General features: G+C 39.2%; 1 protein-coding gene across 9 annotated transcripts in view; it reads left to right on the top strand.

The window, feature by feature from the left end:
- Window positions 1-17818, top strand: part of CPQ (carboxypeptidase Q) — a 164811-nt gene that overhangs the window by 49352 nt on the left and 97641 nt on the right. For all 9 annotated transcript variants that reach the window (XM_076329372.1, XM_076329366.1, XM_076329373.1 and 6 more), the window contains one exon: window positions 12530-12737. In XM_076329372.1, the coding sequence (XP_076185487.1) occupies window positions 12530-12737 (208 nt within the window). The remainder of the gene's footprint in view (window positions 1-12529; window positions 12738-17818) is intronic.

Genomic DNA, 17818 nt, shown 5'->3' with positions numbered 1-17818 from the left:
CCAGCACCTGGAGTCCAGAATCCTGGGCTGCCGGGTTCATCTGAGAGACCATCCAAGGCTGTAACTCTACAAAACTATGTGGTTTTTTCCCTCTTCCTTTACTTAGTTTATAATGCTGACAATCTAGGAAAACAGAAATGGTGTGCTGCAGTGTCTGAGAATTCTAACATGGCAGTCTTGCCAGAAATGTGATGTGAACAGGCATACCTATGAGAAAACTTTAGCAGAGCTACTTGGAATAATAAGTGCAGCTGCAATTTATGATTTTAGAAGCGTAACTGTTTTTCAGTGCCTAAAATTAGGTTTCAGTCATGTTTTGTTTGGTATTTCTCAGTTTGGTACTTCTTTGTTTGGTACTTCTCAGTGACAGTGATGGATTCCTTTAACCCTTTCCCATATATAGAGCAGTACCTTTTATTCCTCAGATATTTCAATGTTAGTTAGTGGAATGACTTAAGTTTTAGTGAAAAGATGGCAGAATCCAGGCAAGTGCAAAAAGATGGCAGGGAATTGGAGAACACTGTTGTAAAGCATCAGACTTCCAGGTGATGCTTGTCCATAGACGTTTCCTGAGAAAGGAAAGGAGAATGCCATTCGTTCCTCTGAGGATCTCCCCCCATAAGGTGTCTAAATTGAAACAATTAGTGTAATTGGTCATACTTTTAATAAAAAATTTTTAAAAAGAACAATTTTAAATGCTTAGATCAGTGTCAGCTCATCATGCGATGCGCTTGGCTGTATATCTGTATAAACAGAAGATGTATAGAAAAAGGATGTTGTTACTCTTAAGTCAATCTAGCTGATTAAAAAAAATGTAATGGGATTTCAAAGCACTCAGGTCAGTTTGGTATGCTTGGGAAACTGTTGGGTATGGGAGAAAGTACCCGTGAGACTTGAAGGGGTTTTTAGTCCAAGTATGTTCATGGCTGAGAAATTCTAATGACAAATACACTCTTTTTTTTCCACCTCCACCTGATTTTTTCAGAAGGATGTTACAGGGTTAGCAGGGAGCAGAGCTCATGAGCTGGCAAGGTTTGCAACCCAGCCTGGTCGTCGGGGTTTCAGAAGGGTGCTCCTAGACAGGTCTGTCTCCCCCAAATGTTTTGGCACTGACAAATCAGGGATTTCCAGGAAAGATGTTTTATCAGCATCTTTACATCCAGGCTATTCAGTAGTTTCATAGCTTTGGCAGCAAGAAGTGATACTGTGTGATTTGCAGTGTACCATGGGTCATCAGCCATGTTCATTGCAGGTGAGCAGTTCAGTGGTTAAGTTGTGGATCAAGCACTGTCCTGTTAAACCAGGATTTTTGTTCATACTGGTATTAATCAGTGTATTGGCTACATCACAAGATTCACCTGCAGGTCAGTGAACCTTTATCTTCATGTAGATGAAACTATTAAAAGCCCGCTTTGGAGGCTAGGTGTACAAAGGCTTTGCAAGCTGCAAGTAATCTTTGGGCTGCACTTACAGAACAACTGCTTTAAACTACGCGATAAATAGTTATGAACTGCATACATTCAGAGTTGTTCTGTAGAATTCAGTATCTGTTTACAGACAAGCTAGATTTGAAACAAGTACTGTTTCCAGTGAATAATTTAAGTAACTCCACTATGCTTACACAGAAGTGTAGTACAGAGTATTTTACAGAAACAAATTTTTGCTTGACAGCTGCAAGTTAATTCAAGCTAATGTGTATATTAGCTTGTAAAACACAGTTCTGCTTCTAAAATTATATGATACACTTCTTTCTAAGTAGATACAGTTTAACAGATTTTCTGTTTATATTATTCATTAAGTTATATATGTGGTCTCAGTGTTAACATTAACCATTAACAATCAGTAAGATAATTTTCCTGCATAGTGTTCTTCAGGGGGGAAAAATCATTCCTAGTTAGCATTTGAACACTGGGAAGAAAATTCCCAGTTTTTTTCTGTTACTGTCTTGCAGCGTTGCACTAGGTGGACTTCAGTGTTTTCGTGTCTTTAGCTCTAAGACTGAGGTGTGTGCACAAGTCTATGAATGCAGGTGACTCGCTGCATGCCCTTTCTCATGGAGGCTGTCTGAGCAGAAGAGTGACACCCAGGACAGACGGGTGGGGAGGAAGCGGGGAAGCCCATGGTTCCCCCTGACAACCCTCTTCTCCTGGAGCTACTGGAGGTGAGCTCGGAGAGCTGTGGCATTCCCATGGCTGTCACTTTTCAGGTAGTCTGGAATCTCATCGTGTCCCTAAATCCAGTTCACCTTCTCTGCCACCACAATTCATCTGATCTGACTGGCTGTGTGCCCGTATCTCTTGGTTAAGGTCCAAAAGCATTTGTGTATTTATGTACAGACTATAAAATTCATGACCATTATTGTACATTCCAACAAAAGCCTCCAGCTTGCTACCTTTTTTCCAACAACATTTTCCTCAGCAACATGGATCGACTAATGAAAAGGAAAGAAAACTGTTATTTTTTCAGACAGTGTCTCTTCCAACAGAGACTCTCCTAGGCACTCTTTATTAGATATTAAAGAAATCCGTAAAAGGTAAGAGTGGAATTGAGAATAATCTTTTCTCTCCCCTTCAGCAGATGATGAAGGAATCAGCGTATCGCTAGGATTAAATACAAAGAGCACAAACCTTCAAACAATAAGGAAAATAGTATGACTATATAGTATGTATTGAAAAGCATGAGAAACTTGATATCTAAAACAAAACAGTGAGAAAGTGTTGCCATTTGGCAGCAATTTCTCTTTTCCTTTTGAGGAAGGAAAATTACTTGAATTCTCAAGACTTAACTGTTTTCTCGGGAAACCCCTCCATTCATTTCCTCATGGCAGCTGCTGTGCACCGGGTGTTCTTCCTGCATGCTCCCAAAGAAACCAGCAGCACAGGAAGATCCCCAGAACTAATTCAATCATTCTCCCAGCCATGGTTTGCACTGGAAAGATTATTTTTTTTTTTTTCAGCCTGACACTCTTCATTTCCCAGACACAACACTAATTGCCAGGAAAGGAGCTGTTCAGAGGAAATATGTACCTATTGGGACATTTTGTGTTTCATCTGGTGTAGATTATGAAGCTTTTGGGACAATCTGCCACAGTCAACAAATGCAGCTGGGGAAAGAATGCTTACGCTTGGCATGACATTTTGCCGTGCTGCTCAATATTTAGTCCTAGTTTACAGGGGTTATTATAATGTTATAATAAGCTTTAAAAATATATTCTGTTGCTAAAAGGAACTTCTCTGTTTACAGTGGATTTCAAGTTTGAGAGTGAAAAATTCAGGGTGTATCTGTAACTTTGGAGTGACAGGCAAGACTTGCCTGAGTTTTGAAAATAAAAACATACCCTTTTATTGGAGAATGCGTTTATCAAATCAGTGTAATAAACTATTAGATAAAGTATCCTTATCACTTAAGCATTTACATTGCATTTTATATTGCGTGAGTGTCGTTGTATATGTGAACTATGTAGGCAAATATAATGATCAGGTGATGTTAAAATAGCTCCTTTCATGTGGCACTACTAAAATCTCTCGCTTGAGGGGAAAAGTAAGTGGTACCCCCTCTGTATTACTTTTACTAACATACTTTTTATTCTCTTGACGTGAAATTATTTTTTTTTACTTGAACAGTGAAAGTGTTGGTTTGTTTAATAGAACATCAAAAAGGAGTTTAATATTCTACAGAAATTAGATCTGTGGGAGTAAAAGAAGCATTTATGTAGTGAAGATGTTTGAGTTTCAGTTTGCTTCAGAAAATACAGGGGCTCACCCAGACAAGTGTCTTGCAGTGGCTTTTGGTTTGCTCACTGCTTGAGACTGAATCCAGTCAGGCCCTTTGCTCTTTCTTCTCATATCCAGTCAGTTTTTAAAGCCTTTCCCCCTCCTTCTATTGAAGTTAATGGAAGATTGGCCACTGATTTTCAGTGGAAACAGGGTTATACTCACGAACAGCAGAAAAGATGACTAGATTTCTCCATTTCCTCTCTTCTATTTCACTCCTGGGATTTACTTCCACGCTATCTATGGTGATAATACCTACCTAAGTTATTTTACTGCCTGTTTTTTTACTTTTAAAAGCTCTTCCCTTTTATCCATGTACATAGTTGCCTTTGGTGCTAAGGTACTGTTCTTTCTCCTGCTGTCTTCAGAGACTTGTTTCCCCTCTGTCATTCTCATTCCTACTTTGTGGGTTTTTTCTAGACTGCCCTTGTATTCCTGTTGACCCTTAAGCCTTGCTTTTTACACTTCAAAAATGTATCTCCATGAGGCTTTGTTTGCATTGCCCTAATCTGTTGTAGGGAAAAGATATTCCTAAATACGTTTGAGTTTAAGATAGATTTGTATTTCAGGTTTCTTTTTTTTGGAGGACAGTGTCCAAAGAGCGTACTGCTCTGAAGGGTGTGTGGCATGGAGAAGGAAGGGAAGAAGAAAAGCTCCATCCATGCCCTCTTCTGTGAGGTGGAAACTTTCCCCTGACTCTTTTCAGAACTTGCTCCCCTCTATTTACCGCTGTGGTCAGCTGTTTAGAAGGAAGAAGTTTTATGGTAGGTAAGTGTCCTGGTTTCAGCTGGGATAGAGTTAATTTTCTTCCTAGTAGCTGGCATAGTGCTGTGTTTTAGATTTAGCATGAGAATAATGTGATAACACACCGATGTTTTAGTTGTTGCTGAGCAGTGTTTATACTAAGTCAAGGACTTTTCAGCTTCCCGTACTCTGCCAGCGAGGAGGTGCCCAAGAAGCTGGGAGGGAGCATTGCCAGGACAGCTGACACCCCAGCTGGCCAGAGGGGTATTCCATACCACATGACATCATGCTCAGTATATAAACTGGGGGGAGTTGGCTGGGAGGCAGTGATCACTGCTCAGGGACTGACTGGGCGTCAGTTGGCGGGCGGTGAGCGGTTGCATTACCTCTTGTTTTTGTTTTTTTTTTTTTCCCCCTCCTGGGTTTTGTTCCTCTCCCCCCCCCCCGTTGTTTTACTTTCCATTACAATTTATTATTTTTGTTGTTGTTGTTATTATTACTATTATCTTATTATTTCAATTATTAAACTGTTCTTATTTCAACCCACGAGTTTTCTCACTTTTGCTCTTCTGATTCTCTCCACCATTCCACTGGGGGGGAGGGTGAGCGAGCGGCTGTGTGGTGCTTAGTTGCCAACTGGGGTTAAACTATGACAGTAAGACCAGTATCGTCCATCCCTACCCTTTTCCTTCAGCTCACTGAAAGTGTTGGCTGCGTGTTACCCTTTACTGTGACTATCTTTTGAAAGGAGGAGGAACCTCCCCGTACTGTCCGTAATATATTGTATTCCATGCCAGAGGAGGCTCAGGTTTCTGGTGTAACTTAATGTATATGCATACATATGGGAGAGCTTGACCTTCCCTGCAACTTACTGTCTGCAATGAAACAGAGAGTTAGAAGCACTAATACAGTGATTGATCCTACCCTGAGAGCTCTGATACCTCTTCGCACCTGTTTGTGCCTGATAATTTTGATGTAAGAATTCATTATCAATAATAATGAACGTCATTAAATGGAGGAGGTACGAAGGCCAGATCAGTATTCTAGACAGCTAGCTGTTACTTAGTTTGCTTATGTATTGCTAGCCCTGTGATGCATCTTTGTCTGATTCTCTGCTTTACAAATAAAGAAGATTTTGTTGTTGTTGTTGGTTTTGTTTTGGTTTTTTTTTGTTTGGATTTATTTATATCCTTCCTGTAGGTATAAAATACAACATCTGTTTCCAGTGAGGTTTTTTTTTTTAAATTTGTCCTGTGTGCTCACTAGTCTCTGGTGATTGAGGGGGTCACTGAAGATATAAGTATGGCTTCTGCTCAAGGGGGTCACTGAAGATATAAGTATGGCTTCTGCTCAAGGCTGAGAAGCCAGGAGTTCAAGAAAAAAATAAAAAGAAACCCCAGGAAGCCAGAAGCTTTGCAGCTGCTAGCAATTAGGACTGTCATTGGTGTTCCCTCCAGGAGCCCTCTGCTAACATACCTATGGTAGCGTGCAGCAGGCAGCTGCGTTCCCACAAGGCGGGGATGTTAACACAGGAGGAGGGAGCTTGATTGTTCATATCGGGCAGAAGGAGGCCAAACAGGTGTATGACTTAAATGGTTCCCTCAAGGTATTGTCAGCTGCTGGAGAGTCATCCTCATGTCTGTAAGATGCAGAAAGTTTCTTTTTCAGTTGAAGAGCAGCTGATGCAAGCCTCCATTTCCTACAGAGGTTTGGAAAGGACTGTGCAGACTCTTCCACTTCTCAGCAGTCAGATAGTCCCAGGGTGGAATTCGTTGGACTTGCTTCATTTTATCATTTTACCATTCACAGTTGTTTTCTGCTGCTTGTTTGACAAACCATATCTAATCTACACTATTGTCCTGGTTTTGTCTGGGATAGAGTTAATTTTCTTTATAGTAGCTAGTATGGGGCTATGTTTTGGATTTGTGCTGGAAACTGTTGATAACACACTGATGTTTTAGTTATTGCTGAGCAGCGCTTACACAGAGTCAAGGCCTTTTCTGCTCCTCACACCACCCCACCAGCGAGTCGGCTGGGGGTGCACAAGAAGTTGGGAGGGGACGCAGCTGGGACAGCTGACCCCAACTGACCAAAGGGATATCCCATACCATATGATGTCATGTGCAGCATATAAAGCTGGGGGAAGAAGAAGGAAAGGGGGGCCGTTTGGAGTGATGGCATTTGCCTTCCCAAGTAACTGTTATGCGTGATGGAGCCCTGCTTTCCTGGAGATGGCTGAACACTTGCCTGCCGATGGGAGGTAGTGAATGAATTCCTTGTCTTGCTTTGCTTGCCCACGTGGCTTTTGCTTTACCTATTAAACTGTCTTTATCTCAACCCACGAGTTTTCTCAATTCTACTCTTCCGATTCTCTCCCCTATCTCTCTGTGGGGGGAGTGAGCGAGCAGCTGTGTGGGACTTAGTTGCCAGCTGGGGTTAAACCATGACAGCTATTTTTTTAAAAACTTCTGCGGTTATCGTAGAATTCCCTTGGTGCATGTGTACTGAATATTGTATGAAATACAAACATATATGTGTTAGTTGCATTCTGTAGCCTAGCACATACGTAATTACGTCAAAGCTATTATGCTTGTTTGGTAAAGGCTAATTTTAATGAGTGCCTAGCACGGATTAGATACAGTTTTCTAAATGTTAATTTAAATGGAGTCCATGTGGTACCAGAGTAATGCTGTACTCTTTTTCAAAGGGAGTTTTCCTTGGTAAGGCCAATAGTTTCTGGAGTCTCTCTTACGCTTCATTACACTGTGCAGATGCTACATCAATTAAAGGTTGGTAGAAAGTGATCTGGAAGAGACTGTATAACTAGACTCCAAATAATCTATCCTTGGTAACAGACTGCTATAGTATTTAATTCCATATTTGTACCACATCATATTTTTGCTCCTTAGTTTCTTAAAATTTTCTGTGCATATTCATATTTTGCTTCAAATTTAGCAGTCTTGCTATTATTTCAACTTACTGTAAATCAACAAATCAAATCCTACAAAGCCAATATAACAAGCAAGCAAAGCAAGAGAATCTTGGGACAAGTGATGACAGAAACGCTAAATTGGGCTGAATTTATTTCTTTTATATTTTGCCAAGTGGCTGTAAATGGGGAATAGCCTTGATTTTATTTTTAAACACCTAATTCTTCTGAGAAGATTAACAATACTTTTGACATTTTGATTAATTCCGTTACAGTTTGGCCTCTCTATCCAGATAATGGTGAGAATCTTGAAAGAACGTACACAGTCTGAGTGCGCAGAAGGACAAGTTTTGTTTTGTAAGGACTCTGCTGCTGTCTAGTTTATGGTGCTGGAAAAGGGAATTTACTTGAATGCAGTTCAGCCCTTGCCATGCTGCTCTCGAAGAGAAAGATAAAGGAGTGAGGCACTCATGAGTAGCTGTTCTTCATAGCTAAGCATGAGATCTAAGATGTACAGTTTCCCTTCTGTTTTGCTACAAGGATGTTCCATCACTCCTTTAAAGTGTAAAGCTTTGTATGTGAGGGGGTTTTCTGTGATATGTAGCATATACAAGTGAAATAAGAACTGAAGTATGACGAGGATATGAGCCTATTACCAAGAGTTAAGGCTGTGATCTTGCTAGTGATTAATATAGTCATAGAATCATAGAATCGTTAAGCTTGGAAAAGACCTTTAAGATCATCGAGTCCAACCGTCGACCCAACACCACCATGTCCACTAAACCATGTCCCTAAGCGCCTCATCTACCCGTCTTTTAAATACTTCCAGGGATGGTGACTCAACCACTTCCCTGGGCAGCCTCTTCCGATGTTTAACCACTCAATTTATGATTCTATTCAGGAATGTATTTTGTTTCTACAATAATAGAATGTTTTCTACAATGATCAATAAATCATTGACTTATGATTTAAGTTAATAATAACGAACTAGCTGACCTGATACGAATGTTTAGATTACATGTGGTTGGTATAGTGAATATGGCATGGGTCCTGTAGAAAATAGGTGCTTACGTATGTAATTAGTGTCTCACAATGTGTTTGTATGAGTGAGTAAACTAAGGATACTTAGACAACGTTCATTTTGTATTTCCCAGCCCTAGATTGCTTTATGAGCTTGGTGTGAAGAATTGCACATTGGGGGTGTGTGTATACACATTATGGCTGAAGTAGATCTTCGTAAGCTTTTTTTAGAAAGAATAGCCACAAAGCCGTGTTTGTTCAGACTCGCTGACAAAAAAAATCTTCCTTGCCCACCAGTACCAAAATTCTTTCTCCTGAACCACATCCTCCTCACCCGGCTTTGAGCCAAACTCGGGACTGCTGCTCTCCATCTTCATCTGTTACACACAGTCTGCTAGTAATTTCTTTTCTATTTTGTTTAGTTAATTCTTGCTCAGGTCTTGCCATACGGTCAGCAGCCTCTCCAGTTTTTGGTTATCTCTGCATAAAAGGGGCTTAATTTACTTAGAATTTTTTTGAGGTACTCTTTGACACTTTATTAAGCAATTTATTATGTAGATATACTTAACGCATGGCGTGTTTTGCATGCATGTAAACTTTAATCAGGTATATCCCAGGATGCTCAGTGTCTGCCACAAATGTTTTCTATGTGAGTTCATCTTGTAGCATTAGGAACGTACAGGACTGTGATGCTGCCTTGTGCCTTTGTACTGGTCATGCTTAGCGTCCATTTCCCTTTTTGTAGCAATCATTTGGACAGTCATCCATTCCCTTTAGGTCCCAGTATCATCTGAACAGTTGCTGGCTCTGCCTGCCTGTGCCAAAATGTCTTTGGTTTACCTTTATAATCTTGGCGAAATAGTAGTTCGAGCATAAAAATAGCAGTCTTTGAGCATAAAGACTACCAGTTGACTTCAAAGTTTATTTTTTGGGCTAGCTGAGGTAAATTTTGTACCTGCAAACGTTCATTCGTTTGAGGTGTGTAAACATGCGCGCATCTCAGTGGGTTGTCAGAAGCTTTATTCACAGTTGTGGTGGAGCATCGGGATTGAGCATCTGAAGGAAATGTAATTGCTACTATTGGAGAAACAAATACGGTTTTAGGGGTTTCTTTTGTTGAGCATCTGGGAAATAACAAGGAGAGTGAAATCAGTACAGGTGGTGATAAAACTTAAATTACTGCAGTTCAGCATGCAGGGCATGTTAGTACTAAGACATAATCTTGCCAGAAGGCACAGGTGAATGGGTTCATTTAGAATGAGCAGAAACTGCTTGTGCTCAGTTGTTGAATTTAGGGGTTTTTTTGAACATTAATACATGAAATTGTCATCTTTTTTTTTTTTTTTTTCCCAGTGTGTTGTTTATTTTATGTTTTTTGGAAAGTCTCCTGGTTAGCATGCTGGGTATATCCCCAAACACTCAAAGAAATATTAAACATATGCAGCAAATTGTCGCAGTTTAAAAGTGGGGGTGAGGGGGGCTTTTTTATTTTTACAGGGACAAAGGGAAAGAAAAAAAATATAAGATCTGAACTTGAAAGTCTACGTGAATTTATCCCACTTAGGGAGGATTATGTGGCACAAGAGATTCTGAGTACCAGGGTAACTCTGTTATTTCAAAGGTGAGCTACAGGTCAGCCGACCTGCAAAGCTGATGAGAAGGGGCACCGGCCTTCGTGTGAGGTTCAGCACTAAACAACTGGGAGCAATAACTTCCTAAACTGTTGCCACCTAATAAAGAGATCTGTCTACACTCTGAAGCAGCTCCCATAAGACCTCTGTAACTGAATTTTAGTATTTTGTTTACAAATAAATGTTTTTACATATCTACTCTGTGGGTTATGTTATTGATTACAATATGACTTGTTGTGGTTGAGAAGGATTTATTCTTCTAAACAAATAGAACTGAATAATCTCTCCAATTTTACCTAATCTAGATCCTTAGAAAGTGGATTTTGCCCTTCCTCCTCACCACATCTCCTCCAGGAATTAAGTGGGGGTTTTTCCAGTTTAGAAGACTTAAAGATGCCCCCAATTTTTTTAAATTTTTCTTTACATTTAAAGAAATATGTGTCTGCTACTCTAAGTAGGCTCATAGGTGAAGATTTTCACATATTGGACATGATCCTGGGCAACCAGCTCTGGGTGGCCCTGCTTGAGCAGTGGAGTTGGACCAGATGACCGCGAGAGGTCCCTGCCAACCTCAATCTTATTATATGGAAAAATAGCATTAAAAATTGTAACAGTTGATGTGAAGAATGTCTGTAATCTGGTTTGAAAGCTTCGACTCCTGCCCTTCTTTATAAGGTAACACGTAGGTAAAGATACGGTTTAGCTTAAGAGGGTAACACGTAGGTAAAGAATATGCTTTAGCTTTAGAGATTTCCTTTGGAAACTTTACTCACTGGCATTTCACTGATAAAGTCAGAATTTAGTAGCTGAGACAAATAGATAAATAGCATATTCAAGAACATTGAGGAAGCCTCTGTATGACTGAATATTTTACGTATATTGAAAATGTCCCTTGAGTAGTGACTGAAGCTTGAGAATTACAAAGTAGACCTGAAATGAAGGGTTGCAGATGTATTACTTCAGCTTACAGATTTACTGCAGAGGATGGCCAGTACTGAAGAGCTGCTTATTCAGAGTTTTGCCCTAATATTTCAATGCGCAGTTCTAAGCTTATTTTAGGATTTAGGACATGTAGTTGTATAACAGTCAATTTCCGATCATTATTGTGGTATCAGAATGGTTCTCAAGTGTTCATTGAGTCAGTCCTCTTGAAAGAAAGAGTATTTTTATTCCTTTTTTTTCCCTGTCTGTGAAACAAAGAGTATTTTTATTCCCATTTTACAAATGGGAAATGAAGGCAGTGAATGATTTCGTATCGGGAGTATTTGTGAATTTGGGCATACATCTAGATCCTGATTTCTCTTTTTTCCCACACGTGGTTTTTTCCGCTGTATCTGGCTTTATATGCAACTTCACTTTAAAAGCATTGACGTCGGCTGCAGCTGTAACACTCAGTACTTCTGCAAGTCAGATCCAAAGATCTCAACAGAAGCACCAGAAAATGAGAAATACGTAAATAATGGCCAAATGTGAAAAAAACATTGAAGGAACTTGTCAAGGAACTTGTCCCATACCTTTTAGAGATCCTGTGATGTCAGATGTGGAATCACTCACTCCAGTTAGCTCTGCACGCAGCAGTGGTAGAAGGAGCCTCTGGAAGGGAAATAATTGCTTTAAATAGTCATGAAACCATCTACAGCTTTCTGAGAGGAAAGAAGTCACTCTATATCACACTGTGAATGTCAGAGGAACTTCGTGATTATTTTGGGTTTGCTTTTTTTCCCTTTTTTTTTTTCCTCTACAAGGCATAGCTATTCCTAAATGGAAGACACTGAGGCCTTACATCTAGTGGTGCATGTTTTTCTTCTTCTTTGCGTAATTTATATAAAGTTAGTTGTTGGGGTTTTTTTTTTTAGTTCTCTTTCATCTACAGGTAGTGGTTGAAATCTCGAGTGTACTGACAACAAATAAATGTGCATTTTTTTTATGGTCTTATTGTCTTATTTTTCCTGAAGTCTCTCATATTAGTGCTCTTCAAAATAAATCTCCACTCTGATGTTGAAATAGTTGAAGTAGTGAATTTTAATTTCATTACTTGTCAGAGGGAAAAAAATGCACTTCTTACGAACTGTTCACTTACTGGTTTTTCATTGCTTTTCTTCCTGATAAAGCAGCGAAGCGTGGTATCAGAGGATTTACTACTGTAATGTCAAAGCATGGCAATGACCTAAATAGAGCTGACACAGAATAGCTTTCCAGACATACGGAATGGTGACAGTCAGATATTCTGATTAGTATAAAAACACTTGATGTATTTTATCAAAAGGTTTATTTAAAAATAGATAGATATATCTATCTATATAGTAGATATATCCTTTTTGAGAGTCTGCTGGGGATGGTAGTGAAAGTTTTCTTGTTAATAATTCTATAATAATGATAATAATTTAGGGCGCTAACTTGTTAAGACTGTGTTTTTATTTTTCTTTTCACAGCCCACATACTGGGTGGCAGAATTACCAGCCTGATGTGCCCCGGATTCCCACTGCTTGCATCTCTGTGGAAGATGCTGAAATGATGTCACGGATGTCTTTCCGGGGCACTAAGATCGTTGTGCACCTGAAGATGGGGGCTAAGACCTATCCAGACTCTCCTTCCTTTAACACTGTGGCAGAGATAGTTGGAAGCAAGTACCCAGAGCAGGTGAGTGAGAATATACAAAAAGAAACTTATTTTGTTCTTTAAAAATATGAAAAAACAAAACCAAAGAACAGCCCTTCCTAAGAAATCCCTCAAACGAGTAACTCTTAGTCACCTACTCTTCTACATTTCAGACATCTCGGCTTTTCAGTCTCTTTCAGGTAGCAGGTTTGAAACCACCAGGCTCAGTTCTAACGTACTAGCGTATATTTTAGAAAACTATAAGAATTACTGTGTTCTAAGAACAGGAAATTCAACTAAACTGTACACAATTTAACCTCCTCCTTTTTTGTTTCCCTGGCTTAAAGCTCACTTTAAATAGTACCATCTGCATAGGCTTACAAAGAAGTGTGTATGGAAGCAGAGGTGAAATCCTATCACTGTAATGAATACAGTTATTGTTTTAAATAACAAGTAGTAAGTTAATGTGGCCATAATGATTTGTGCTCGGCATTTGCTTATTGTTCTGTTAATAATCTTCAAGTGATTTCTTGATCAGGCAGATAAGCCAGGTTCTGCTGTCTGGAAATAAAATTGTTTTGCCCGAGTTTTTCCTCAAACGTAAACGTGAATGCAGGATGTCAGTTTAACTTTTTCGAAGATGTTTTTTCTTGTGCAAATCATTGCTGTGTTTAGCAGGAGTTGTATGTGTGTTAGTTTGGAGGAATAAACCATCTGTGCTAAAAAGTATCTGCAAATTCTGTTTGAACACTAGTTAATCCTAAATTGTTGGTTTCCATTTTAAGACTTTTCCTCATGCTTTCTCTTTTCTTCCAACTTCTTAGCCAAAAGTCATACAAACTAAATACGTGGTGCTGAAGGATTTGTGCCTGGTATGAGGTCTTCTATGTCAGCTTACAACATGGAATGATTTTTCTGGCAGTATGGTTTATTGTGAAAATGCTGATGCAACCTCAGTTACAGCAGCACTAGAAATTGCTGCTGAAGTACATCTACTGAGCCACGATTCTTTTTTAAACATTGTAGTTTTCTAACTTCAATGGAAAGTAAGAATGACTATCTCCATCCTTTAAACCAGGCATAGTTCTTACAACTTTTTATTGTTTCTGAGATGGTAGTTCTGCAGCTCTGGCCTGCGATGTCTAGAGATTCTCAGTGTTAGCATGAATGTACCGTTTCAGAAACTTGATCACTGGGCAGGGAAAAAGTAAGGACCATCGGGGTTGATCAATTTGCATACCATCACCTATGAGTTTAGCTTCATGAAACTTATGTTTACCAAGTTAAAGACAATGCCCCAACTTCTAAATTAGGGTACAGCTACTTTAATTTTATGTCATCTGAATTTTTAGCAGTGCTTCTAACCAGCTAATAGGCTGTCTTTCCTGAATTATGTTTGGTGTATTTCAAAATTACGACATTTCAATTCAGATTATAAAGTGTCCACATGTAACCTTCAAAGATGCATTAAGATGCTTGCATGTACTTGATTTTCTCTTTGCTGTCCTGCTCTGTTTCTTTAAGTAATGAAGTGGATTGGGATCTCTTCACTTCTTCCACTAAGAAGCTCAGTTTTTTGAAACACTGGGTAAAGACTTATTTACAAGCCCCCTGCTGATGTTAATGGGAGTGGTAGTGGACACACTTTGAAAATGTAACCAAGAAACAGAAAAATAAAACAAGTGAATGTTTAGGTTTTTTAGTACTCAGTTCCTCTTGGAGCCTTAATGGGTGCTTCACCACGCTCATTCCACTGTGTTACTCCGGTAAAAATGGGAACCATCTAGCTATTTAGGCAATAAAATACACTGCAGACCCAAACTCTTACAATGCCTTTTATGCCAAAGTGTTTCAAAATGCATTACAAATCCAGGGGAATAGAAAGGTGCCATTTTCACGGGCCAAAAATTCAATTTAAGTTTTGAATTGAAACAAAAGCAAATCAGGATCTCTGAACTCTGGGTGAGAAATCAGCAGCGGGTGGTATCACTCTTGCAAAGGTCTAAAGCAAAACAGTTTGGAATTAAGCTGAAGCCTGTGAAACATAACTGGTCACAGGTATTGTGGCAAATTATAACTTAAAAAACTGGAACTTAATTGAAAATGAGGGTCACTGTAGGATACTGAAGAAGTCTGGTGAGAATTGATACAGTTCTAGATGTAACTTCATGTTAGGCATGTTTGTGTTCATCTATATATTGACCAGAATTTAATATACTGCTTGATTTATAAAAAATTCATTAATTCCTCCTGTGAGGTTTTAGCATGTTTATTAATATAATCGCCAAGATCCGAAATCATATTTGTCTGAAAATTTTATCTGTTACAAGCCATGTTGAATGTTATTACTAAAATCCTTGAAAGGGGAAAATGATTTATTGTTTTTTCTGACCTTTTTTTTTTTTGCTTTATTTCACCACTTTTGCAGCATGTCCAGGTCAGTTCCTCCTTTTTAAGTAATTTTTCCAAATGTTTTGTGTGGATACTTGCATATAGCAATGGAGGGAAAAAAAGTAAAACTAGAAAAATGTTAAGGAAAACAGAAAAAAAAGTAGTTTAAATACTTCTGATGTATTTTCCTAAAAGTTTGCTTTATTTTAGACTTAGTGTTCTTAAAGTCTTGTAATACATGCTTTGTTTTGCTGTTGCAAGAAATGTTTGATATTATCAAAATTGATACTCAGAATTATCAAACTTGTAAACCTTTGTTTAGGCACCTGTGCTTATCTTTAACACACGTTTCTGAACAACTTAAAGCAATAAAAGAAATATAATTACTGCTTTGTGAAGCATCAAGCTCTCAGGAATGCATTCATCTTCAGAAGCGATGATGTGACATGAGTGCAGATGTCCTGTTGCTTTTTGAGGCAGCTCTGCACCAAAGGCATGCAGGTACTTTTGAAAAGTTAACCCACTGATACTTCAGGTTTCTGCTCTGCTTTATCCTTTCTGTTTGGCCAGCCAGTAGCACTAAGCAAATGCTTTAGCATCACTTGTTCCAACTAAGAAAAATACACATTGAAACCTACTGTAAGTTGCAACTTTGCACTATCAAGTTTTCAGGTGGTGTAGAAAGCGTCTGAACAGAAAAAGGCAATGGATTTTGTCATGCTGTCAGTAAAGTTAAGTGTCTCGCCAATGTCTCTGTTCTGTTTATCTTTGTATTATCCCTTCTAAGTTAGGGAGGCGCTGCTCTCCCCAGACAAGACCCTTGCTAATGTCAGAGCGGGCATGACTGTGCATGTTCCGAGCAGAGACATCCACCATCCTCGCTGTCAGTCCCGAGGTCCTCATTTAGTGCCTGCTGAGGCCTGAATCCCTGTAAGTGCCCAAAGGAGGTGAGCCTGTGCCCATAAGATAATGAGTTCAAGATCAAGCTTTTTTTCATATAAACAGATTGGAAGCAGTGGGACCAAACATGCTTTGACTTGATGCCCTGGCAGCCTTTCTGAGCTTGGGATCTCATTCTCATGGTGCTTAGGACAGCAGCGAGAGTGGAGAACCTCTGGGTTGTGGGACTTAACATATTTAAGCCTGTGTGACTTCTGACAGTTGAGCCAAAGAGTTTGTGAAATGTAGCAGAACCTGCTGAGGTCCAGGCTATTGCAGGTTAGAGACATTTGCAGTCCATTCCTGGCTTTTATCTTGGAGAAGGAGTTTTTGAAGCACACCGTTGAACCTGGGACCATGCTGTTAGCATCCTTTTGTACTGTATTGTGTATTGGTGAGATGTTTTATTTAAACTATGGAAGTTGACGCTGGAGACTGACTGACTGAGAAATTCACAAGTTAACTAATGTGGTTTTCATTTGAAATTCAGGCAGAGCTGGCAGTAAAACATGTTTGTCTTCTCCTTTTAATACAGATGTAACATGATTGGTCTTAAAGTGCAGAAGCAACTGTTCCCATCTCTGGGGAAATGCTATAAATAGTGGCTGTTTCTTCTTAGTCTGGCTTCAATGTACCTAAAGTGCCAAACATGGAACCACAAAATACTCGATTAACTGAAAAGGTATCGAAGTGGATAAAGATGTAACTCTTCTATAATCCTGACTTTCAGTATCTTTCCATACTGCATATTTCTTGGTGTGCAGTGCTGTTTTACTTATCTTAACAGTTACTAAGTAATAGGAAAACAGTTTCCTAAGTGCCTAAATTTAATGGTTGCTCATTATTCTGCAATCTAGCATAAATACTGTAGAGCAGAAACGGAGGGGCTCGTAAGAGGCTTTTTTTGAATCCTGAACAGCTGTTCCAGGAATTCACTCTACACTGTTTTTTTGCCTCCTGTTTTTATGGAGTGCCATATCTACAAAATGTACCATTTGAAAAGTGACTCTATTTTGAACACCACAGGCATAAAAGACCATTGAAGAATGTACTGTAGCTCTGAGCCAAGTTTGGACAGCACTTTGAAAGTAGCAGTCCTAGGAATGACCTGAGAAACAGAGATGCTGAGGTAATAGATTGTGAAGTTCTTTACCAGTCCGTGACTGATGTAACAGAACCTGTTCTACAAAGGAAACAGCAGCTTGTTTACTTTTTAATTCTTCTTCCTTTCCCTATTTCAAAAATCAGCCCTCTCTCAGAATTTGTGATACTGGGCAAAGCTCCAGGGAACAAGAGAACATGAAAATTGTCCAGGCTTCTGAGCCTGTTAGGCATTCATGCACATAAGGGAAGAAATAATTTGTAGACCAAAAAAAAAACCCCAACGCGAGAAAAAAAAAAAAGACGACTTCTCTGAAGCTGTGTAATACTCAGTACAATGTTGTTTTATGGCCTGGCATCAGTTCTACATATGTTAACAAAATGTCTATCCATTAGCCCTTTGATGTGGCTTCCAGATATCCCTATGCTCAAACTAGATCATGCATACAATAGAGCTTTGAGTAGAAATGTTTTAAGAGCCTGGTGCCATCACCTTATGGCTCCATTATCACATTTTCTCCATGTGGATTGTTTTGCTATTCATTCCAAAATGTTGAAGGGTTTGTAAGTGCACTTCTGTGAGCCTCTCTTCTGTGACTGTAAGCTGATGTCTGTCACTGCTAGAATTTAAGAGAATTTAAAAGAATATAACAGATGACTATGGAGATTGGGTTTTGAGAGTGCCAGCCCAT

This window comes from Aptenodytes patagonicus, chromosome 2 (genome assembly GCF_965638725.1).
Source record: "Aptenodytes patagonicus chromosome 2, bAptPat1.pri.cur, whole genome shotgun sequence".
NCBI lineage: Eukaryota > Metazoa > Chordata > Aves > Sphenisciformes > Spheniscidae > Aptenodytes > Aptenodytes patagonicus.
The sequence above is the reverse complement of the archived record's forward strand: the minus strand, read 5'-3'. Positions and strand labels throughout refer to the sequence as shown.